This window comes from Copidosoma floridanum, unplaced genomic scaffold (assembly GCF_036245765.1).
Source record: "Copidosoma floridanum isolate Cflo_tuat_1 unplaced genomic scaffold, Cflo_Japanese_pri ptg000001l, whole genome shotgun sequence".
Taxonomy (NCBI): Eukaryota; Metazoa; Arthropoda; class Insecta; order Hymenoptera; family Encyrtidae; genus Copidosoma; species Copidosoma floridanum.
In genome coordinates this window covers 20,929,510-20,955,152 of record NW_028321878.1, presented here as the reverse complement: position 1 = coordinate 20,955,152, position 25,643 = coordinate 20,929,510, and the positions used below count along the sequence as shown (strand labels likewise).

The 25,643-nt window shown below is 33.2% G+C and overlaps 1 protein-coding gene across 1 annotated transcript in view; it reads left to right on the top strand.

Annotated features, from left to right (window-relative positions):
• Positions 1-25,643, top strand: part of Gr10 (gustatory receptor 10) — a 249,541-nt gene that overhangs the window by 18,224 nt on the left and 205,674 nt on the right. Inside the window, exon 2 of the mRNA XM_089591413.1 lies at positions 10,311-10,729. Within this exon, the coding sequence (XP_089447539.1) occupies positions 10,467-10,729 (263 nt within the window). The 5' untranslated portion in view covers positions 10,311-10,466. The remainder of the gene's footprint in view (positions 1-10,310; positions 10,730-25,643) is intronic.

Sequence of the window (25,643 nt, the reverse complement as noted above, 5' to 3'; positions counted from 1 at the left end):
AAATCGGATTCAGAGAATATTATATATTTGGTTTTTGTTGGTTTAATTCGAAGTGTTAGATTGTTAAAAAAGTTATTCATTGGGGTAATACCTTGTTGTAGGTTAATGATGGATTTGTTGGTGTTTTTGTACAAAGTATACAGACATTGGAGGAAATTTATGTTCGATGGCATTATGTTATCGATTTCACTAACATATATGTTATACAATGTAGGGCTGAGGACACAACCTTGAGGAATTCCTATACTCTTGTTACATGGTTTGGTCAGAGTGTTAGTATAGTGAAATAGAGTTGTCTGTTTGTTATGAGATTGCGTATGAATTTCCTAGTGTTGATGGGGAAGTCTCGTTTAAGAAGGATATTGTCTAGTATTTTTGGACAGACATGGTCAAAAGTCGATTGTTTTCGTGGTGATAGATGGTGTTATCTCTTTGATAAGATATTATTTTTTATTTAAATTACTAACCCACCATGTTCTTTATTTGTTCTTTCTTTAAGTATGATGTTACAGTTAGGTATGCTAAGGTTTAAAGTAATGTTTGACCGTGTTTCTGTTAGTAGGATTATATTAAATTGATTGACAATATTTTTTAATGTGTTGATTTTGTTGGTTAAACTTTGGCAGTTCCATTAAAGTACTTTTAGATTGTTTTGATCAATTTTTTTTTTTTATAATTTATTAAGTGTAACTATGAGAATATGAAGTAAGGGGGGGGAAGTATATTTTGAATTGGCTGTTATTTATGAAAAGTTTTGTTATATTAGAATTTTGTATGAAGTATTCAATTAGTATTGTATTTGGGATTAAGAGACCGTTTGCATCTATGCCTTCTTTTTCAAAGTTAATGTTATACTCATATATGATCCAGGCTAGACCCTGGTGGTCGGCTTCTAAGGTGTTTGAATTAGATTCTAGGTCTTGGGAAGAAGGTAAATTTACAGATAGGGTTTTATTTTTAGTATGGGGTTGTCCGTTTGGAGATATGAGTAGTTTTTGATATTATTTTTAAAGATTTAATATAGATGTAGGGGTAGGCTAATTTTTATCGTAAGTTGTGTTATTTTTGGAAATACTGTGATGTGATGGTGTGTTTCATTTTTGAGAACGTGAGAGAATTGTTTTTTAGGTGTGTATATTTGGGTGATTAGATCCTCAGGAGAGATATTATTCGATATGCTCTGGGGATTCCGAGAAGCAGAATTTTTGTTGTTGGCTGAAAGATTTTTGTATTCAAGTTTAGCTTCTTGTATTGTGATCGATTTTTTAACTGACAGAGACAGGGCGCCCTGTTCTATCTCTTTGATCCTACAGTTTCTATCAGTGGGGAGTTGGTTTTCTTTGCAGTTGATGCAGATTGTGTATTAATCTTTCAGCGATCCACCTGCCTGTACATCGTGCTAGTATTTTTGTTTGTCATGGGATTGTTGGAGCGAGTTTATCTGAGTGAACGTTTGTTAGTTTTCTGTTAAGAATTGAAGAAGCGTGTTTGTTTGGGTATCTGAGGCGTTTTTTTTTTCGCAAGAGGAGATTCCAGTGGAGTTATCTGTCTCTTGTTATTAGGGTGGCTGTCAATATCCATACTTTGAGTATTCTGACCACACAGGTATATGTCCAACTAGAGGCATGCCTATCTGTGGACAGCTATCCCATTGGGTCGGCTCATCTATTTATTATAGGTTATGTTACAGAAGTGAGAGAATTTATATAGTACTCTAGTTAATTAAGTAGGAGAGATAGTTGTTATTAATATAGTGAAGTGTTAGTATTATTAAGGTGTCATCAGCAAATGAAGTCATTATCAGAATACCTTTGGAAGATCAAACGTAAGATGCATAAGAAAAAAACATGCGCTCCCGTGGTGCAAAAACTTTTTTCCAACAACATATGTACAAAAAACATTTTCGAGTGTCAATTAAAAATCTCAAAAACCTAATTTATTGGAGGGCTTAACAAGCAGAATGCATTGTTTAAAATTAAACACAAAGTGCCATACCACATATTAATGTCAAGATAAAAGAGACCTCTGTCTACCAGTAATACGTGTACATAGACGCCCTTGTTTTCCACTAGTCACATAATATATATTTATATATTGATGAGCGCGCGGTGTCTCAGTCGGCTAGGCATTATTTAATGTGTGATCTCGGTGCCGCGGACTACGAGCCAATAGGAGGAAGAAGGACCGAAGGCAATGAGAGAAGTTGAATGTGTGTGAAGGATGGTTGAGTGAGTGTATGTATGTAAAAGAGAAGGGAGATGGATAAACTCGCGACGCGTCGGTAAAAAACCAAGGGCCAGTTCATCGTGTCGAGGACTTAGTTTTAAAAACCTTCAACGATTTACTGGTTTTTAGGAGCGTTGGAGATTGTGGGAGGCAAAGGGAGGGGCACACGTACCTATGAAGACTTACTGCATAGAGCAGTTAGTATGGTACGAGGCATCAGAGAGAGCAGAGCGTAGAGACCAGAGTCGAGAGTTACAGGGGAGATAACAGGTGATAGAGAAAATAGCAGAGAGAGAAAGAGAGAGAGAGAGAACCAGAGGAGGAGAATATCCAGCAAGACGAGAGGATAGTTACCGCGAAGGGAATCACCGGAAGCTAGCGGTGTAACCAAGTCACCGCTGAGACTAGGACGAGCCCCAGGTAGTACAGCGTAATCGTAAGGATATTATAAAGGTACTGGGCATAGAAAGTCAGGTACGTGGATAACGGTATCTGAGTGATCTGAGCGAACAAGTGTGTTAGTACATGCGGGGATAGAATGAATATTAGAGACATGTGAGGGTATGCGAGATTTTTTAGGTTAGGGACGCGCGCGAGGACGGTGACCGTTACGAGGTGTGCATGACATGGTGCGTCCGTGTATATGTGAGATAGTTACAGGTCTCCGACAACCAAGCTTAGGAGAAGTTCGACAGCAAGGATGACCGGAACACATATATTGAGTGGCAAACTGACCTTGAAGGCACCGTGTATTAATGCTCATATTTATAGTGAAGAGAGAGAGGAAGTGTGTAATATTCAAGAGTGTGTAGAGGACGACTAAATAGCGTGAACGTGCGGTAAAATTGTGTTTATTCTTAATTAGTGCCCCTTTTTCCCCTTTTTAACTTCCTTTTAAGAGTGTTTGGTCACTTACTTTTATTTAAACGTGAAAGTTGCTATAGGCGTTGAACCAGCGTAGACAGAAGCCGCGCTCGAAGAAGATCAAGTGGCAGTAGAGACGGACTCTGGTAGCCAGTTAATCGTTCGAGGGTGATAACGAAATTCGACTGTGTTCTCGCTTCGTAGTAGACTGGGTTGTAGCAGAGTCGGGCTCTAACTACTCAGTCTACTTTGAAGGGTATCGTCGAATTTCGCGTGCAGAACTGAATTGAATTTACCTCGCTTCGCAGTAGACAGGGTTGTAGCAGAGGCGGACTCTTACTACTCAGTCCACTTTGAAGGCTATCGTCGAGCCGAGTCGAGTCGAGTCGAACTCCGAACTGCGAACTAATTTTCCTCTGGGCCCACGGGCCTTTTTATTGCGAGAAGCGGACCTCGGTGACGCGCTGGTTCGATAACAACGCAGAAGAGCTTGCCGGGGGAAAATCTTGCAGAAATGATAATAGCCAAAAATCTAGTTGGCTAGAACTGCTCTAGTTTAGCCACTCAGAAATTGGCACATCCCACATACGGCTTGTTCTCCTCTGTGCGTCAAGAGAACGGAAGGTGATTCACTTATTTATGCCCTTCCTTTCTCTTTTACATCAAAAAATGACAGAATTTCAATATATTTTAATCCTAACATTACGACCAGGTATTGTTAATATTTACTAATGCTACACATTGGTTGTTCGTTCAACTAAGCTCATTGCAAAAAGAGCGGTGAAAATTGCTTAACAATTCGGTTAATGCTAGGGTGAACAATCGATCGGTGAGTTATTAGTTAATACTACTACTCAAGCGCCAAAACGGTGGCTGCGGCCGTACTAACTTATAATTAGCGGTGGTACTTACAATAATAGTAATAATTATAACAATAATAATAATAATAAAAATAATAATAATAATGATAATAAGAATAGCAGTTGTTAGAATACTAGTGCTTTGCTTTTTGTGAGTTAACATAATTTATTTTACCGGTAGTTTGAATGTTTATAATGTTACGAAAATAATGCGGAATTTTGGTATAATTTTGGTAAACATGTTTTTCTGCTGCTAGTAGTTGGAGAGGGAGTCGTCTCGTGGTACCCTGGGGAATCAGAACTCTGTTACCCCTATTGGAGGCAGGCACACGGACTCTCTCCGAGTCAAGAAAAAGGGAAGGGTGATTTTCCGTTTTTCCTTTACATTCGGGAAAAAGTCAATCAACTAGATTACAAATTAGACTATTGCAGTATGTTTATGAAATTATTAGTTCGATGAAAAAATAATTACTCTGTAAATTATGAGTTTGCTAACTTGAATGGTAAAAATCGGATAGTTCTGTGAAGGTTACTAAAGTTGTGTACCAAATTTGTTATAGTTAATATGTAATGTAGTTGTTTGCTAGTGGTGTAGTACATACTGGTTGTTTGTGACGATTCTGGCTTGTAATAATATTTTCGCTTATTTCTATGTGTTAATTCTAAGCTATCCTAATGTTTAACCTTATGTTTATCTAACATTATATCTGCATTTAATATTTCAGTTTAACTGTTCCCAGTTAAACTTTTGTATCTACGTTTGTAGAAAAATATTTTATTTTGCATTTCCGGTCAGCGTGGGCCAGCGTGCATGTAAGTGAGTCATGCATGGTCGTAGTATCTTAGCTACGAGCATTCTTGTAGGTGATTCACCTCTTTGCAGATGCACATTGGCCCCTGCGTTTTGTATTTTAAAATGGGCACGGAAAGTTTTGAAGCAAGAGGAAAAAAAAATTAATGTGGATACACCAATGTTACAATTTTATTATTAAAATAAATAATATTTATATCATCCATAGGCTCAACAGCTGCTGCAATATTGCACAATCTTTTGTTTTCTATATCATACTGTCCGTCTGCAGTGACTTTATATTCGATACCAGGAGGACCTTGCTTACTGCTTTCAGTCTTACCTAACTTACGTTCGAATACGTCAATGCTCATGTTGATACTAACTCAAGTGTGTACATGCTTCAGCATAAATACCCTGTTTCACGCAACTCTTCGATAATTGATAGTATCTCATTATTATGGCTATAGTTACCTGCTGATCTTTCAGTTATAAGTAGTTAAAGGTGATTAAATAAATCATTTGGATCATACCAGTGCACATAATCTACTTATTGAAGCATGTTATTCATTGTTCAATTTTGTAGTTAGGTAACAATGATCCTCCTTCTTTTCTTACTTTCAATAAAAATAAACGTTGGACGGATGATGACATTAAATTCATTACTATTATGCTGTCTGATAGCTCCATTTTTGCGATATTCTTTTCTGTGTGCATTTAAAGTATTCAAAAGTATAAAATATTTTTCCAACTCACTTTTAGTAATACTAGATGTATCGAGATGTATTTAGAAGAAGTTCCATGAATCCTATGGTTATTGGAAATTCTAACTCATCTATTCTAACTCGTTTACTATTCATTTCATCATCATAATTACTTATCATCATCATCACTTTGACTGACATCAGACTTAAACATTGTGTCATCATCACCATACTTCTTTTTTCATTATTTTTACCAATAGCTTATTATTTTTGTATGATTTTAAAAAATACTCATATATCTCAGAATAGTTTATTTGTTTTTATTTTTTTTCGTTTTAGTAACAATTTCCTTAAGAGGATCTGTTATTGGCTCAAAAGTTTCATTAAGGACCTTTTCAAACTCATTTTTTCCAAGTTTAAGGGCATTCAGTATATAGGCTGGAATTTCTACTTTATCAACTTCTCTATGGTGAGAAACTATGGTTAATAACTTTTTATCTAGCTGTTTAAATCTGAAATAAGGAGAAAAGCCCCCAAGCTGGCACTTTGAGGAATCAATCGAGCCCAAATTCAATGCAATCTGTTGCGAATTGAGAGAGAAAAGTTACATTTCCTGAGCATGAAAGACTATATATAAAGACTGTAAGATAGTTATTAACTAACCATAATTTTTCACAATAGAGAAGTTGGTAAAGTAGAAACTCTGACTTGTATACTAAATACCCTTAAATAATCTATACTTTTGTTTTACTGCTTCTCTTGCTTTCATTAGTTGACTGAGTGTTTTTCTATCCCATGCATGTTGAAGCAGTAACGTCTCATAGTAGACTAAATACAGTCTGCTACATACGTGTAACATTCATAATAAAATTATCAAAGCCCTTTGTACACCAACCACAATTTATTTGTATATATTCATCGATAATAACGAACCCATGTTAATCATCATTCCAACAGTTGGAGCATACATTTTATAACGTTTTGAAGAACACGTCAGAGTTAACGTGATCACGTGATACACATGTTTAAGATAAATTTTCTTGGCAAAATAGAGCTACAAGATTAACATTACCCCTCACAAAGTGTTTTCATGCTTGTGCATTTGACTAACAGAGATATAAGCAGTCCACATTTTTGTGTCTTCCGATACAGTAAGAAGCTCTCACATTATCTTATTTTTCACAAATTTTTAAGTAATTTGGCATGTATATACATAATATTAAATCATAACCTATCAGGATCTATAATTAGTACCGATAAAATGTTCGTTTTACTAGAATTAGATGGACTACAGAATACTGGTTGAATACTGTTAGGAAGTGATTCACTATGTCAGTTTGGACGCTTTTCTTGGATTACAAAATCGTCAAAGTTTTGAACTAGCAATTTCATTTTCATTTCTCTATTTAGCGCTTAGTCATGATCCAACTTTTTAAGAGCGATAATCATTCATCGTAAGAGAGAACGAAGCTTTTTAAACAAGGCTTGAAATAATTTATGCATAGAACTTCACACACCAGGCTATCAGTATTGATATTATAAAATTTGCTTACTTCAGTATCTTTAAAAACATAAATTTATAACTATGAGCTATCGAATGTGGAAGCTGTATGAATATCCGCTACTACCCACTACATCAAAACACATATGGACAGTTAAGACTTATAATCATTTGGAAAAGCCACACTATATTATTTTAGCTTTTCAAACTAATCAAAAGAACCAGATAGCTGTTACTGCTAACAATTTCAATCAATGCTCTACGAAAAATGTTGAACTTCATCTTAATTCGCAATATTACCTTTACAAGGATCTCAATATACGACACAATCATATCAGTGTGCATTGTTGTATGATATATACGCCAATTTTCTAAATTTATATTTAAGTAAAGATTGTGCACTATTATTAGGCAAAAATAAATTATATTCTAATAAATTTCTAATAAATTCTAACCTACGTACCTTTTATTGACATCACTAAAAAATGTTTCAGTAGATGTGCATTTAGAATTTGAATCGTATGGAATTTTTCCTAACAACACTTCAGCCTATTGCTCAATTCTACACGATCGCCTTATCCAGTACAGTCCAATGAGAGGGAATGTCAAAGACGTATGTAGAGTGTCGTGGGAGTAAATAATTTTTAAGGTAGAGGTAGGGGTACATCACTATAAAAGAAACTACAGTCAGACAGTAAGCTCATTTATTCTCCAGCAACCTCAGGGTAAAGATCAATACGTTGCATAAGCCAATCAGTAGTAACTTTAGTAGTAACGTAAAATATGAAAAACTTTTATCTAAGAATGATAACAGTGATGATAAAAAAGAAAAATCTGAGCTAAAAAAATTGATCGATAAAAAGTATTCGGATAGCAAAAAATCCGTTCCTGATCGAAAATGTTATGAAAAATTAAAATAAACGGATTGTTTAGTTGATATGCAGGATTTTAAACAATCAGTCAATGACTTTGAGTTGAAAGAGTTAGCTATTGTTCTATTAACTGAAAACGCTTAACCTATTGCGGTTACATTCAAGCAACCGTTTTCTTGGAAGAGGCTCACTGACAAATACAAAAGATTATACACTTGGTTGCGATGTAATTATCATGGGATATCATGGATACAGGTAAACTACCGTACAATACTATTAGTAAAATCCTCAGAGAGTATCTCGTTAATACACGCAAAGTGTATGTAAGGGGCTGTGTGCAGAAAAATTGGTTAGAGAGATTTAAATTTCATGTTTGTAATATTTCATGTTTTGTTATCCATCGATAGATAAAATTAAAATTGTTACAGTTTGTAGAAAATACAATGGGATATATAAAACTTATTGTGATCTATATAACATTCAGCTATTTAAACATTATATTCTAGTAGTAGACTTTATGGATTGGGAGTAAACATTTAATGGAGAGGTAAAATAATGACCATACCTCAAAGGTGAGAGCGTAGTTGTGGCTCTCATCATTATAAAGGGGGGGATAGATCTTTTCTGTAATAGTAGTAGCAGTGCATTTTTTTAAGATTAAAGCAAAGTTATTTCTAGCAACGAGTACTGCAAGGTCAGTATAATACTATAAAGGGTATATACGACACCTCCCTCCCCAGAAAAGTAGATCAGAGCTGGTACAGAACAAGAGATAGTCTCATACTTATAAGGGCTACAAGGCCTGGCTCCGTACCTTTATGGGCGGAATGGTCTCATACTCGTGGGGATACGGGGCCTAGCCCACAGTTCTCCCAGACTTATTCTACAACAGGGGGAGGACCTAATAATTGGACCTAGTAACTAGACCTAGATCCCATATTTTAAACTTGACTCTTTTCTTGTCACTTCTTACTAAGCTTAGCTCTAGTGCAGTCTTTTTCAAATCGATAAGTACCTCTCTATCCTTTACTCCTGTGTATGTATTTCCAGTGCTTGATAGTTAGTTTTTTCTAAGTCTAAGTTTTTCGGTAACGTCGTAAGCGAAAAAAAAAACTTTGAAATTCATAGTTTGATTAATAGTGTACTCAGCTTAAGCACGTTTTTGTGGCACCAAAATATTTTAAAATAACGAGTACTGTTGCGTAGTACTTACTTTTGTCACCTTGCTGATCAAATGCATAACATCATTTATGAATAAACAATACTAAATTATACCAATAAAATTATACCAAATATATTAAATTATACAAAACCTGCTAACTCTAAAGAAGTTATCGTTGAAAAATTACGAATTTTCACATCTTATTCTAATGATAATAAGTTACTGACAGTTTTTTAAAAATGTAAAAAAATTTCCATGTTCACACAACAAAAAATTGAACCGTACTTTACATATACTTATTTAAAAAGCTTTGATTTATAGAGTAAACTTTTAAAATCTCAAAAATGTTGTTAAAAACTTCTGTTGATAGTATTAGTATCAGAGATCTCTGATTAGTATTTCTTATGATATTATTATTAATTTTTTTGTTATTGTAATAGTTATTAATAGTATCATTGTAAAAAAAATTATTGTTATTATAATGAATGATTTTATTAATACTAAAATAATAATTACTTAAATAAATTTTATCAATATTATCATTATTATTTTTATTACTATTTTTATCATAAAAAAATAGTAACAATAACATTTGTTGTTATTATTACTATTATTATTATGAAAGTTCTTCGAAGACATGTTTGGTCAGTGTGGCCAAAATATTTATTGAATGAATTTGTAATCTGAAGTTTGGATGCCAATTGCGAATTGTTAGGAGTTCTTGAGAAACCAAACAGGTGGGCCTGTTAATATATCCTGAAGAGGCCCCTCAATACTTTTACTTTGGAAGGGTCTCATAGAACTCTACATCATGTTTATAAAAAAATGAAACGTCTCACTACGTAACATGTAACGGTTTCATCTGCGTAATGTATACAGTCTATTGAAAAAACTGATATATAATTTGAAAGGTGGTTTTGGGAGAAGAAGGGATATGTTTACCAATAATATGCAACTTTTGAGAAAAATTTGAGCTATTAAAATCATGATATTATGACGTTATTAGGTATTAATAACGCTAAACTCTACTTTTTATAAAAAACTTTCTTGGAAAAGCTTTTGAAAATGGCACCGTTAGGTATATGCAATATTCAAAAATTTTAATTTCAAGATTCTCTATATTTTTTTCCCGGCCAAATTTTTTAGACGCTTAAATTCGTTGCAAGTTAATACAATCAAACCATGTACGTAGTGAAAAAGAGCCGTTAAATGTAAAATTGACTGTAAGGTTTTAAGTACCACGTCTTCTCTATCAAGCTAAAAGATCCTATACCACAGGAAGTAGTATTATCAGGATCAATGACTTAATTAGATTATTTTCATTTTTACAGAAAAACCGAAAATGACGTAGCTGACTTTGCTGGAAGCGCTCTGTAGCACCTATATTAAATTTGCAATTGCATCAGCATTTTTATTTCGTGGAGTGTTCTGATAACCTTCCTGAATTTACCGAGTCGTAACATTTGCGAGAGCTTGCATATGAGACAATGGCTGTAACCAAAGCAGTGACGGCGATTACTACAGAAATGTGGGGGAAGGAAGAGCTTGTATCGACCCTGGGCTCGCAACAGCAAACCAGAAATAATAGCCTATATAGACTTCAAATGGCTAATGTGATAAAAGACTTTTATGACAGCTTTGATGATACCAATTACGTCTTAATTGTGCTTTACATCGTGATTATAGCACTTGCCTTGATTTCAAACATACTAGTTATCATTGTTGTATTTAAATATCAGTATATGCGCAGGTGAGTTGTATTTTTTAAAATTTTTATCAAGAAAATATTTAAGTTATCACCAGAATAATACAATCATTAGTGCATTACATTTTCATCATTTTTCTGGTTACGCTTGTATACATTTTTTTCAGCAAATTACATGAATAATATGCCGATTCTTTTTACTGTTTTGATTAAAACTTGTTATTTTATGAGAAAAGCATTTTTCGTTGCATAAAAATTTACATTTTTTTAACCATTTTGTAAGCATTAATTTAACGTGTAATCAACATAGAATCAACAATGTAATTTACAACTGATTTCAGCGTTATTTTAGTATTGATATTTTTTATAGAGACAACGTACATTGAGTAATTATATTTTATATTTTTGTTATCAGTAGTATTCTTACAAAGTAGAGTTTTTAGATTATGGGCGGACAGAAGCATTAAAAAATTCTAATTCTTCAAGAGGGTTTAAACCTTTTAGATTAAATGCTCGTGTTTATACAATAAAGATTAATGTTTTAGATTTATTGTAGTATAAGTGTTATCTTTTTTCAATTGTCTGTAGTGACAGTATAATATTATGCAGTTCCTAGAATTGATAACAATACCTTACAGTAATATTACATTATTTGTTAAGTATACTTAATAAAGTGATACTTCTTCAAAAAATAAATTATAAGCGTACTTTCAAGTAGAGTACATAAACAAAAAGATTATCTATATCAGCAGGGCTTTAGTAGGCGACAAATTCTAAGCATCTACAGTAATATATCTATTTGGAGAAACCGAAAAAATAAAGAAAATAGGATGGATGAAGGACAAAGCCTGGGAGAGAGAAAATGTATTAGGTATACAAACAAATGATACGAAGCTTCTGGAGTTTATTTGTGGGTATCTTCCGTCTCTATTGAAGATAAAAAGACAGCGATAAGCTTTACCAATATCTCTAAAACGAAGAAAGTCAAAAAAATAGATTAACTAATAAAACAACTCTGAGGTGCGATTGGATGTCTTACCATTAGTGAAATTATAATTAACATGATTTTAATGTTGATAAGGTAAATGGACTTTTCAAAAATGATAATTTATTTAAAGAATTAAGGATGAAGTAATTGTTTTGAAAAAGAAATTTTTTGGTTATTATTCGACACCCATGAATGGGGGGAGCTATTTTCTTTTTCCATGCAATAGCTGAAAATTAACTATTAGGAATCAAATGAAAATTAATTTATTAACTGCCACAAAAATACATATAGGTTTGGAAGTCGAATAAAGTATTTCCACAACTACAGTTTTTCTGATATAATAGATTTTTGTTCTAACGTTATAAAATGAGATAAAAAATTACAAATTTTAACTATTTGGCTAAATAAATCTACCGTTACCCAATTTTATGCGCTAAGCCTTAAAAATACTATCATAACATACTTACGATGATTTGAACGCAAATTTCTACTATTTTTGCACTACTAAGGTATCATATCTCCAAATTGTAAAAAAAGGGGTTTGATCAACATTTCATTTGAACCTTTGGAGAGTTTAGAAAAAGACAGTTGCATATTTAAAATAAATGTAAGATTTTATTACTTATAGTTAAAACTGTAAGAAATTCTTGTTTAATAATAACATCTTGTTCACTTTTGATAACCTGTAACAACAGCTCTTCTGCACTTCTACGGGTTTCCCAATCTTACCTTAGTTTGCAGACATTTTCATGACTGCTAAATAACTTGCTATACTACACTGAAAAGTAAATACAACTATGCTCTGCTGTTTCGTTACCATCTTGTAAATGATACCATTGCATGCATGCATTAGTGCCATATCAATGCTGTAATGTAAATGGTATTATTAACAACCATCATTCTTTAAAATTCATGCATAAACTAAAATATAACTACATAACTTTGTTGACAATTATGAGATGATAAAAAATTCAAAAATTACTTCTAAGTATAGTTATTCATCATCGTATTATACTATTTTACACCAGCAATTAATATAACCAAGTGTCATGTACAACGTAATTCGAAATCAAATACAACACATTACGATTTAATGCAGCCGGGTTCAAAGCAACGTTAGTATGCTTTATGATTGTCGTCAAAACTATAAATGTTTATTCCAGTGACGTTGATTTTGACAACAGTTAAGTGAAACGATAGCTCTGACAATGGCTCTTTATAATTTTGACAGCTAATCACAGAGCAATAAAAATGGGAAGTTATATCGAACTGCCTCGCGATTGAGTGTCAAAATAATGAACAGTCATTTTCAGAGTTTGCGTTGCGCTGAGCCGTCGTTAAAATGTATGGCGTTGTTAAAGTAATTCGTAGTTTTGTTATAAAATTAAAGTGTACCATCAACATTTTGAACTTTCCTTAAATACTAATCTTTCACAGTTTTAAATACCTCAATAAACATCCAAAGTATTTTGTAAGTGATTGATTTCAAAACAAGTTTTTATTACTATACAAAAGCCATTGTAGATGAATCTGAAGAACCTATCAAGAAAATAAGCTTTTTTCAACAGCTCAGAATAAACATTAGGCACGTTAACATTGGACAGATATTAAGAAATTTGTCTGTGAAAATCACATTTAATTTGATTAGCTGATGAGATTCTACCATTATCTATACTAATTGTTCGTTTATGCACATTAGACATTAATCTTTGCATGGTTAGAATACTCTATTTACCTACTGTTTGTGTGCACAAGTTTAAGAGTAAAATAGTATAATGTAATGAAAAATAAATGCTAACGATTATTTAATTAAATCGACTGTTTTACATGCATTTTTTGTTCGATAGTTAAAAAAAATATTTTCAGACAGTTAAATCCTGCTACTCTCATCCTTAAGGAAACAAAAAATGCAAAAAAACAGTCGATTTAATTAAATTATTTTTATCATTAATTCTTCATTACATTATGCTACTTTTTCTTTCAAACTTGTGCGTACAAACATTAGGTAAATACAGTATTCTAACCGTACAAAGATTAATGTCTTATGTGCATAAACAAACGAACAGTATAAATATTATCTAAATACTATAATAGCTAATACCCTCTAATAGATAAATAAGCTCCATCGATTGAAATTTTATCGGATTTCTCTTTTTTTTAAAGAGGATCTGCAAAGTTAGAGAGAAGACTGAGATACATTGTTTAGTTTTAATAAAAGGCCAACATTTTTTATTTAAATAAGAATTACATAGGAGCTGGTTTTTTCGTAATTTGACGTATTTTTTATTTCCAACTTACCTTATCTTTTTGAAAAAAGCTACACTAGAGAGGAATAATCTCTTACAAATAATAAAAAAAACTTTTTTAAAATATTTATACATTTTCAAGTTTTTTAGAAAATGTACTTGTAAAATATTAAAATTAGGCTAAAAAGAACATCATTCGAGTTATTATGAGTACTTGATGCTAATAACATAATCTTAAAAATGAAATGTGGTCAGTTCTGAAAGCGCAAAAGAAATTTTTTTTCAAACCGTACACATCAAAGCTCAAGAAAACGGAGATTGATGAAAGTTCAACTGCATGGGAGTAAAGAAGAAATAACATGAGTAATAATGGCAGAAGTTGATTGAACTGACTATAGATACGCCTGCAAAACTTCGTCATATGATGATCAAATAACTTTAGAACATCCTAATACACAAAAAGCATCTCAGGAAAACAGCTTTTTTATAAATATGAGGTATTTTTTACTCAACTTGTTGAAAAGGAAAATAATAATTATTATATATGGGTAATCATATTTATTTGTGTAATTTCATATGTTCTAAGTGGCAAAAAAGTTTCATGGAAAGAAAAATGTAGTGCTAAAAAATTTAATTGTTTCTTAATTTTTTAATACATGGTACTTACCCTTACAATGTTGTCAGTAAGATGGCAACGCTACGGAGGACAAAATTCAATCGTATTTTCATTGTGATAATATTATTGCAATTCCTCCAGATATCTCGAATGATAAAAAAAGCTTGAAAAAACTCTATTTTCTTATAAGCTATTAAACTGTCAATCTTACTAATATATAAAGCAAATTCGATAAAACCGTTGTAATCACTAACCGCGAAAACTACCGAACCAATTTTGCTGAAATTTTGCACACTGATTCATGATACTTCCTAGATGGTTTTAGTATAGTTTTTATCTTAAAAAATTTAATAACAATAGCAATAAATGAGCTCAAAGTTTTGCAAAAATACCCCAGCTTTTCACTTTAGTTCAGTAAAATCCGCCAGGTGGCGTCGACATAAAATCGAAGCTACCTGCAACATAATGAAATAAGTGTGGTTATAATAGGCCGGAGAGTCTCCATAGTGGTGTAGGCGAGCTTCGGCAGTTCAACGTGCTGTATAGAGAATGCTGATGACAGTCTTGCAGCTGGGTATCCCGGTTACGGACGACACTCTTCTCTAAAGGGTAAGGGACCTAGGTGTCCATTCACCCTGAATCTCGACGAGTGCGATAAAAAAAAATTCATTCCAACTGATGACGTCTCTGGCATAATACCAAGAGACATATCTAGCCAGAGCATAATCTGCACCAACTCTTCAGAGTTGTGTGGCAGTCCCTCCATCCCATCTGTTGCAGTTAGAGAATTTTTGGCTACAATTGTAAGCCAGGGAAAACAGCTCTGAGGGGCACGGGCAGTCACAACGGCTACCTTCTTGGTCGTCGCGTCCCCAACGCGCTTACCCACATGACCCCGTCTAACGATGAGCGGTTGGTTATCCGGGAAACGACCCGAAGACGAGATATTCTTTGGTCAGTGGCATACCTCCCTACATCACAGTCTCCGTATATCGAGACTCCCAGGATAAGAATCAAGCCACCCGTAGCCAGCTCTTCATCATCAGGAACAATAATAAAAAATAGCCTCGAAGTTTCACCACTGGCGCTTTTTAGGGCTATTATAAGTATTTACGTTCCCTACTTGACCATCAAATTCATCGGTTCTTTTTAGGGTCCACCTAAGTGTAAACTACCTTGCCAACAAATACATTTTTACTACCATTTCCGGAAACGATTCATCGACTGAAAGACTATATTAACTGACGGGCACTATTAAACCAAGTCAGCCATTCACTAGCAGACGTCACCTACGGAGTTGATCTTCGCAAGGCTGGAAAACCCGGTGACCGATGACCCGATATTACCCTCTCGACTCTAAGCATTCAACCAGGAATCACTGATCCTCTCCAAAGTCTGCGTTGGGCAAACCTATAACAGCTATGTAGGAAAAAAAACTTGAGCCATCGGGACAGCCTCCACTGGACAAGTATCACTAACCAATCTCCCCATTTAAGATCACCAAAACAACTGAATCTGCTAATAAAAAAGGTGCTTTAGACACCAACGTCTTTGACGTAATACCGGGAGACGTTGGGAAAAAACAATACAACTAGCCCCAAAGCTTCGGACTTTGTAATTTTTCTCCCAATCAGTCTGTGTCTCCAACATGTGCTGTCACAATTGCTGTTAACTGCAGTCAAGAAAGAGTTAACTTAAGAAGCTCACCGCTCGTTTTTAGGGCCGTCGAACGTCGAACTCCCTTGCCAACAAGTATATTAGACTTAAAAAAGTTTACAGAAAACAGCCTTTAGGGGTCACAAAAATTTCAAGCATGCCAAAAGTTGCAAGAGGGTGAATTGGAAGAAAAACTTTAAATGAATCTAATGAATACAATTTTACTTAGGTGTCAAGAAACTGACGCAGAAAATTTATCGAGATTGAAACAGCAGCGTCAAAATCAACAAATAAAGAATCCATTACGTAAGAGATCAGCTTTTCATTGTACCTTCACAGCAATCTCTGAAATCTTTAAAGATTCTCCTTCAGATTTTTTAATGAGTAGAAAATGTATTTGTGTTTGTGTGGCAATAAAAATGTAGGGTTAAAGGTCCAGGACTTTGTTGCTCTGGTAATAAAGTTGTGAGATATGAGGAAAAAAATTTTTTTTCAATATAAATTTTTTGGGGGTTTAAAATTTTAACAGCTTTCAAAAATAGCCGTTTTCGTGAATTGCACGGGAGAAACTGTTAATTAATGGCTTTTTATGGCCACCGATTATTTAATGGCATAAGGAACGCACGGTACTTTTTAGCATAATTATTTTTTTAATTTTTACACCTTATTATTTGACCAAATAAACTATATGGATTCAGAAAAAATATGTTTTTAATAAGAAGATTTTTGTTCTAAGATATATCAGGAATATGTGTAAAATTTCTAACTGAAAATGTTTTACATTACATGTCAACACACTATTATTTAGTAAGTCTTAGGCAAAGCCGAGACGGGGGGCTGCTAGTAAATTATCTACACAATAGTTTGACAAGCCACACTGGAAAATATTTGTTTAGACTGTCTGCTCAATGTACAGGGAATGGCGTCCTCAACTGATTGATACTCCCACTCACCGAAGTTGAGTGAGCAGTTCACTACGGAAGCCTGGTCACGACATCTACTACTGTACGAGAAAGTGTTTAAGCAGACGAGTTCGACTTAAACAAGACGAGTTGTAAGTCGAGTTATTTATATACAAGTCATGTTCGTATACATGATATAACCCCAAACTTTTGTTTACATCACCTGTATTACAACAGCAGCAGCTTAAAGGTAATTATAGTAATTAAATTTACTTATATCGCATCGTCATACAAAATGAGAATGCAATTTATTCATGTACATACATAACATAAACTGCTATGCTGTATCACAAGCATTTCATTTATGTTATTTTTAATCAACGCAACACCTTTGCCTCTCACTTATTAGACTAGGTAAATTAATAAATGGTATAAGTTGTGTCACTTTGAATAAAATATACTAATTTAGATAATTCGTGCAGTTATCATGGAACGAAATAATACTATACGAAAGTACTTCAAACAAAATTACTCCTATAATGAAATCAAAAACATCTTGGACAAATATGGCTATAAGATATCCTACAGACACTTACAAAGAATATTGCAAACTTAGGGTCTACGTCGAAAGCAGTGCAAGAAAAGTCTTTGATAATAAACTCTGTTATGAAGGAATAAGAGGGTATCGGAAGTTGCTTGGGATACAAAGCAATGTGGAGAAGATTGAAACTACAATATAATTTAAAAGTTAATAGACCAACAGTGGAAAAATTATTGCGTGTCATTGATCCTGAAGGTGTAGAAGGTCGTTCCAAATACAAACTGAAAAGAAGAGAATATAAAGTGGCACTTGGACGGCTACGACAATCTAAAACCTTATGGCCTGGCCATACATGGGTGTGTCGACGGGTTTTCACGTAAAATTCTGTATTTGTCAGTTGCAACAACTAATAATAAACCTGAAGTCATCTGCTATTATTTTCTTAGAGCTGTCAAAAAATTCGGTATTGTACCTACTTTGGTAAGGTCTGACAACGGAAGCGAAAATGTGGTTGTTGAAGGAGCACAGCACGCTCTCCAGTCCAATCATTCTGATGATCTAGCTGGGGCCAATAGTTTTATCAAGTGAAAGAGTACTGCAAATCAGCGTATTGAAAGCTCGTGGAGAAGAATGAGGCAGCATTCCGTTGATTTCTGGATAAACTTTTTTAAAGATATGATAGATCTGAATTATTATGATAAGTCAAATGCAGTGCAAGTAGAATGTCTTCGATTTTGCTTCGCAGCCCTAGTTCAAAAAGATCTCGATAGAACTAGGCAAGAGTGGAATAGGCACATCATTAGAAAACAAAAAGGAGACAGTTTAATTACTGGTTAACCTAATTATTTATTTAATATGCCTCAGTGCTTTAATAGACATGACTATGGGCACGTAGTCTCCGAAGAACATGTGAGTAATGCATGGAATAATTTCGTCGAACTTCCCAAATACTGCAGCTATGCATTTTCACAAATAGTACGAGAATTATACTGCGTATACCCGGAGCCAAGGAACATTGAAGAAGCTGTTGAAAAGTATCATAGAATTTTAAGAGATATAAAACAATTTGAATAAATTATGCTGTTATTTTTATTTGACTTTAAAAGCTTACGTACAAATATCACGTAGCAGAACAACCACTTTTTTTACAAAAGTAATATTTTTTATGATTCATAATGCTTATACTAATTTTTAACATTTCAACTTATTTTTTATCGAACATTTTTTTTAACATGATACAAAACCAATATAAAATAATTATAATCCAACAATTTTTAAATTTATTATGCTTTTATTTAGTTCTTTATATAAAAAAATAACAATGCATTGACAACTACTTTCTATTCAAAAATTAGGTACTGTTATTATTATATTAAAGTTACAAACTTATTTCATGTAATTACACTCTTTCATTATTTATTAGTAAAATGTTAATTTTTATCATTAAATAGGACTACAAATTCTGTTCGGTTATTTGTCCAAGATAAATAATCACAGTAGAGGAAATGGCGTTAAGTTACAGAAGCATAAATATGATTTAATTTTTTAATACTGATAAAATTTTTGATGCTGACGGACGACTTTGTACGTTACAAGACAAACTTTGCAAAAGTACTGATCGATATTTTTGTGGAATATTTTTTAGATCAGATAATGTACTACGACTTCCCTTTCTTTTGAGTATAACCCCGGTTAATTTGTGGTGGTAACAATCGGCTAAGAATATTATCTGTACCGAGGAAACTCTAAGATTAGGAACCAACATACAAACAATGATTGTGTTTATATGTCGGAGGGCGGGTTCGTGGCCCTGTGTAAAAGAGCGAAATTGCTCAATTTGCCGATTATATACAATACTTAAAAATATTTATTATCAAGTTTCAAAATTTATCTGTTGAATAATCAATTAATTCCTGCACCATATACAGCAATTGTTTATTGATTTTTACATGTATTAATTTTATTTGAGTGATCGCAATTTCTTACGTTAATAATAAAAAAACAATATATAATATACTCGACAATTCACTTAAAATTTATCCGCCTTTTTAATAGAAAATTTTACAAAAATGACAATTTGAATTTTTCCTCTTTAGTATCTATGCTTGAACACGTTAGGTTAGACTAATGCGAAATTTTATTACAACCGCGGAAAGTTAGTGTTAGGTAACTACCTATCCGACCAAGTCACGTAAGGATAGGTCGTTCTCAGGGCCCTTGGGTGTCTTGAGCACTGCTCAAGTCATCAACCCAGGAACTTCGCCTAAGAACGTGATCGCTAACCCTAGTGCCTCGACTACTTGGGGATGCGTCGTCTCCACGCTTAAAGCGGTCGAGCACCGAAAGTCCAAGTAGGTACCGGTTAGTGGAAGTGTTACCTTGTTGATGGTGTACGCACTTACTTTTCAGCTATCGGCCTTCGTACTTCGTCTCTTTCTCTCCCTTCGTGCTCGTCGCGGTATTGTACCGGTGCACGGGAAAGTTCCAGGTCTGGGTGAGCAACGGATATACCGCGTCCCAGGTTCGCTGGAAGATGAACTCATTTCATTGCGCAATGGTGCCTTTTATGCTAACGTTATTTCCTTTTGAATAGCAGGTTTTCCCTTCTTTGGATAAACGCGCTCTAGCGTTTTCTTAACGTACTAGACGCACATTCCCCGCGCGCGGCGTTCAAATTTGAATTTTCAAATAGGAATTTTTTATAAAATGAAATATATGTATATATAGAAAAATGTGTGCTATTAAATTGTCTATTAGACGGATTTTTTATTACAAGAAAATATAATAAATAGAAGAATATAAATATAAATGTAAAGCGTGTATTATAAATTCTAGGTAATAGAAGTGCCTCCTTGCAGTACTTGTTTCTAAAAAATGTTTCAATTCGGTTTCAGAGCGTACATTCCACATGGGTTCCTCTTGGAATAATTCAATAATTGTGCACGCTAGTGACCATACATCACTACTTGTGGAAGCTGATCTGTTTTCTAAAAATATTTCAGGTGCCATAAACAACTGCGTACCAACAGCACGCGAGCCCACAGTGCTGCGCAAAGTTGTAAGCGTTACTTTAAAAGTGCTCAATCCAAGATCGCAAATTTTTACTTGTCCATCTTTTGTAACAAGTATATTTTCGGGCTTTAAATCTCGATGAATTATCGGATTATTTTGGGAGTGTAAATATGTCATTGCCTTGCATATTTGTTTTGCTATACATAGTTTTCTATCTTCACTAAAGTTGTAGTCCTTTTTTAAATCTTCGTCGTATAAAATTTCGTTCAAACTGTTTTTATCGACAAATTCCATTACCAAGTGAACTTTTTTCAATTTCTAACAGAACCCCATTAAAGTTATAAAATTTGCATGGTTAATAGTTCTTAGTATAGTTAGTTCTCTTTCAATATCCTTTATTTGCTGAGAAAATACTGGTAAAGTTTTAATTGCAACCACTTGATCCTTAAAATGACCTTGAAATACTTTGCCTTGTTGTCCAGCTCCAATTAGTATTTTAGTAATACTCAGCTCAGATCTCTCTATTTCTCTTATTTCATTTATAGAATTTTTGAAAATACCAGCATTACTACCACGAATAACTATTCTGCTCGAAGAGATAGTCCCTTTTGCACATGTAATTTTACAATACCAAACTGAGTCACTATTATTGACAGGGATTTTTTTGAGCCACATAAGCATCGATCCCTCCTCATACAAAATATCATCTTTATACCAAAAAAATATTGGTTTACAGTCGGAGCACTTAGGAATAACACCTATGCCAAAGTCTCCTTCACAAAATCTGGATATCACATTAGAATGGTAAACAATCGCATGATCTAAGACATTTTTACAGTCCGGAATGACGATAGATTTATGCATTTTTTCGTCAACGACCATCTGAAAATAAATTTTACCATTGATCGTTATTCTACTTATTTCAAATCCATAGTGTATGGGATTAAATTCTTCAATAGTTGAGAGTCTCTCGCGCATTTCGTCGTCTTCGGTAACCAGTAGACACCTACAGAATCTCTCTCCGTTATAGATACCTCGTTGCTACCATATTTTGAGGTTGATATAATTAAATACCACACGTCAACGTTATGAATGTTATTTTTCATTACCTGCATACGATGAATAATTGAATTGTCATCGTTCATAACACTCGTAATAGTTGCACTGTGGATATTGGAAATAACAAGCTCAGAATCCAATTTTGGTTTTTTAGAATCGCATAATCTTCAAGGGGATCTTTAGTATCGTCTTCAGGCACCTTACTACAAATTTCTTCCATTGTAGTGTCAATGCTCTTCATAACTTCGACGCTGTCAACCCTTCCAAGGTCTTCTTCCTCGTTCAAAAGAGACTCTTCATTCAGCGTACTTAAAAGATATAACTGCTTTTTATGGGTTAAGATATTATAATATTTATAATACTCCCAAAGCCCACATATATTATTATTATGAGCAGAAAAACTAGGAATTTCTGCGTTCGAAAAAAAACCTAATTTAATTCTAGAGTTTTTGAGCAACAGCTGGGCAGTTTCATGATTGAAACATGAAAGCCCTGCGTTGATAATATTTTCGACAGTGTATACTACAGCTAAATCAAGTTATAATTATTTTGACCTACCAACTGGTATTCTTTGGAGGATTTTTTTTTTTTATTACTTAATCGATGTTTCTACCCCAAGTGTAACGTTTTTTGCTTTACAGGTAATGGAGGTTGGTTGCGAATGTCACTGATCTAAATTCAAAAAGATGAAAGTCGGTAAAAGGGTACTCATAATAAAAGTACATTGTAAGTAATGCTGTTGCAAGACAGCTACATTACCTGAAAATATTGAGCATGCGCTTATTAGTTTGCTATACATCTCATCGGACACATGCATTCGCAGCATTATGGAAGAAAGCTTTTTTCGTTAGAGATAGAGCATGCCAGAGTCGAAAAACTTGCTGTATAAGACTTTTATTCTGAGTATCCAAGTAACTTACATTGAAAATTTTTTGGAAATAAAAATTATTAAGGTGCACTTTTATTCCACAAAAAATCGTTTGACACCTATTCAAGAAAGAGAGAGAGAGAGAGAGAGAGAATAATAGTTGTTTATTGTGGTAAGGACCTTGAGTCCATATTAACTTTGATAAGATTTACATTGAGAAAGAGAAAGAGAGAATACGTGTAAGGACGCAGTGATTGACAACAGGACACGTTACTTACGTATGATTTTCATACTTACACGCTTGCGATCAATGCTTTTGGCTTTCCCTTCAATAGTTTCTGATCCTTCAATCACACGTTTGTAAAAAGAAATGCGTTCCTTTTTTTCTTTGTCAATCTTATTGAGATTTTCAGTTGGAGTTTGATCTAAAAACGTATTTTTTATTTTCTTAACTGTCATACATATAGTAGAAACGATTATTAAAAAAAAAATTTTATTTTACAGTTACCTTTTAAATAAACTGTGTAAGTATTAATATTACGATTGACTTTTATTAAACCATTTTGGGTTAACAAACCTACTTTCTTTCCGTCGTCTTCAAAAAATCAACCAGTGGCTTCAGGATAATAAACTTGGAGTGTTTTAACGCTGATGCACCCATTTTCATTCACCGGTAGCTCCATACTATTGTCACCGCATAACACTGTTATATTAGTCATCTTCACATAAAAAATAGCTTTTATTAACATGAATCATATCGTTTCTTAAGTCTTAAAAATAAACGGAAAGTGTAGATTAAGTATTTCGTGGCCATGCGGTCAGATACTAAGTAATAAAAACATTAATGATTACCATTTTCAATAAAAAAGAAATTTTTATAGTGTAAGAATCAGTGTTTACGGGAAATAAAAGTTTTAATTACTTTAAATTTAGTTCAATTACCTTGTACATGCTGCTGCTGCTGCAATGCCTGCAATGTAATACAAAGGCATGCGGGTAAATGAAATGCCCAAAAAAGTTTGGGGTTATGTCATGTATACAAACACGACTTGTACATCGATAACTCGACTTACAACTCGTCTTGTTTAAGTCGAACTCGTCTGCTTAAACACTTAATTTCTCGTACAGTAGTAAATGTCGTGACCGGGCTTCCGTAGTTCACCCAATGCAGGTGAGTAGCAGCACCAAGAGCTTGGTGAAGCAATTCTCTAAATTTTTGATTAATCTGCGCTATCATAACTGGAGCATTTGCTAAGTATATTAGAAATAAGCTCAGAAATGAGGATTATGAGGAAGTTTCCCGTGCATGCTCAAAGCACATGGTGCCAGTGTAAACCAGCCGTCATGGCAACTCCCCAAAAAATTAAAAAAATATAGTTTTGAAGCAATTTTTTTTTGAAAAACTTGTATTGGAAATAATATTATTTAGTAATATAAGACTATTGTATGTACAGAAGTATGAATAAAACAATTAATCCATTGATTAAATGGTCACCAAGTTTGAATTTATACATTTGGAAAAGATGGGGGTGAGTTTAGGTAAAAGAACGGACTTAACCGTTATCAAACAGACTTAACCGTTTTATTGTATACAGCTGAAAATATTAAAAAGGTTTGTGAGGCGCATGCGTTCGATAACTATGTGGTTTTGTAATTCACCTTGTTAGGTGTGCCTAGCGACACATAGTGGCCAAGTATATTACTGAGATAACCAGGTGATTGGAATGAAATCCTCATTACAAACCACTTTAAAATAATAAAAAGAAAAAATGAAAGGCTTTGACAGGAGCAAAAAAAGCGTTTTTAAGTGCTTGAGTCTACAATAACAATGTGGAGTTCAATAAAAAATTTTCTTGTACGAAATTAACTAAATATTTTTTCGTATTCAAATTTGGACTTTCCATAGAATTGTGTAAGCTTCTATTTTTGACATGTCTAATTCAGAAAGAAAAAATTTATTTTTATTCTCTACCGAGAATTAGAAATGAATAATTAATATTCTTAGTCAATACATTACAACTACGGGCGCAAATTAATTTTGGAGTACACTCACTGCTAAGACAATGCAGGTACGGAAAGAAAGAATAAATATTCTCGTTAAATTTGTTAATTAAATGCTCAATTGATATTGTGATACTTCAGTTTGCAATTTTTTTAGTTCAAAATAAGCATGTTAAAAATTTTTTATTCTGGCCTCTGAAGATTTCAAATATTAAATTACATAATTTCTGAATTCATTTCTTTTGAGAAAGAAGAAAATTATTTATTAATAAAGTGTTGACTGCATGAAATACAGACGTTCTTTTTAAATCTAGAAAAACTGTTTACAGTGGTTAATAAAAACTTCTAAACCGTAATAAATAATTTTCTTACCTAATTGTTTTAATATTTAGTTATTTTATTGGTTAATGAGAAAGTGTCTGGCGGTATACGTTAACTTTTAAGTACGCCCCAAAGAGTGATTTTTTTTGTGATTAAGTAACGAAAAAAAAATACTGACTCATAATATTTTATAAAGTCCAGATTTCAGTTTATGATAAAGTTCAATGAGTGTACTAGGTATTATTTGTTATTTTTTATTTAAATTTTCTTTTTTTTTCGTCATACATGTCATTATAGACACATCAAAAAAAGAAGTAACTATAGAAAGAACTTTCATGGTTAATTATCACTATCTAATACTTAACTTTTAAAATTTATCAAAAACGAATAGCTATTGATAATTGTTTACAACAAATCATTTTTATTGTAAGCATGATGTTGTTCATAAATGTTTAGTGAGAAAGTATATTGCGCTTAAACTGTTCTATTTAGTATAAAAGTTATACTTACGTAATGCTATTGTGTAAGTACCGAGAACTAACTAATCGAAGTGACACCAGTGTGTGGTAGGGTCATTAAAAATCATTTTGTATTTAAAAAGAATTTGCAGGGATAAATTCTTAGTAAATAAATATAAAAGAATAAAATAAGAATTTATCGTTAATTCTTTTTAAGTTCTAATAGTATTCTTAATTAATAGTGATAAAAGTTCAGAAATTCCACCGGAGACGTCATCGGTTAGATTATAT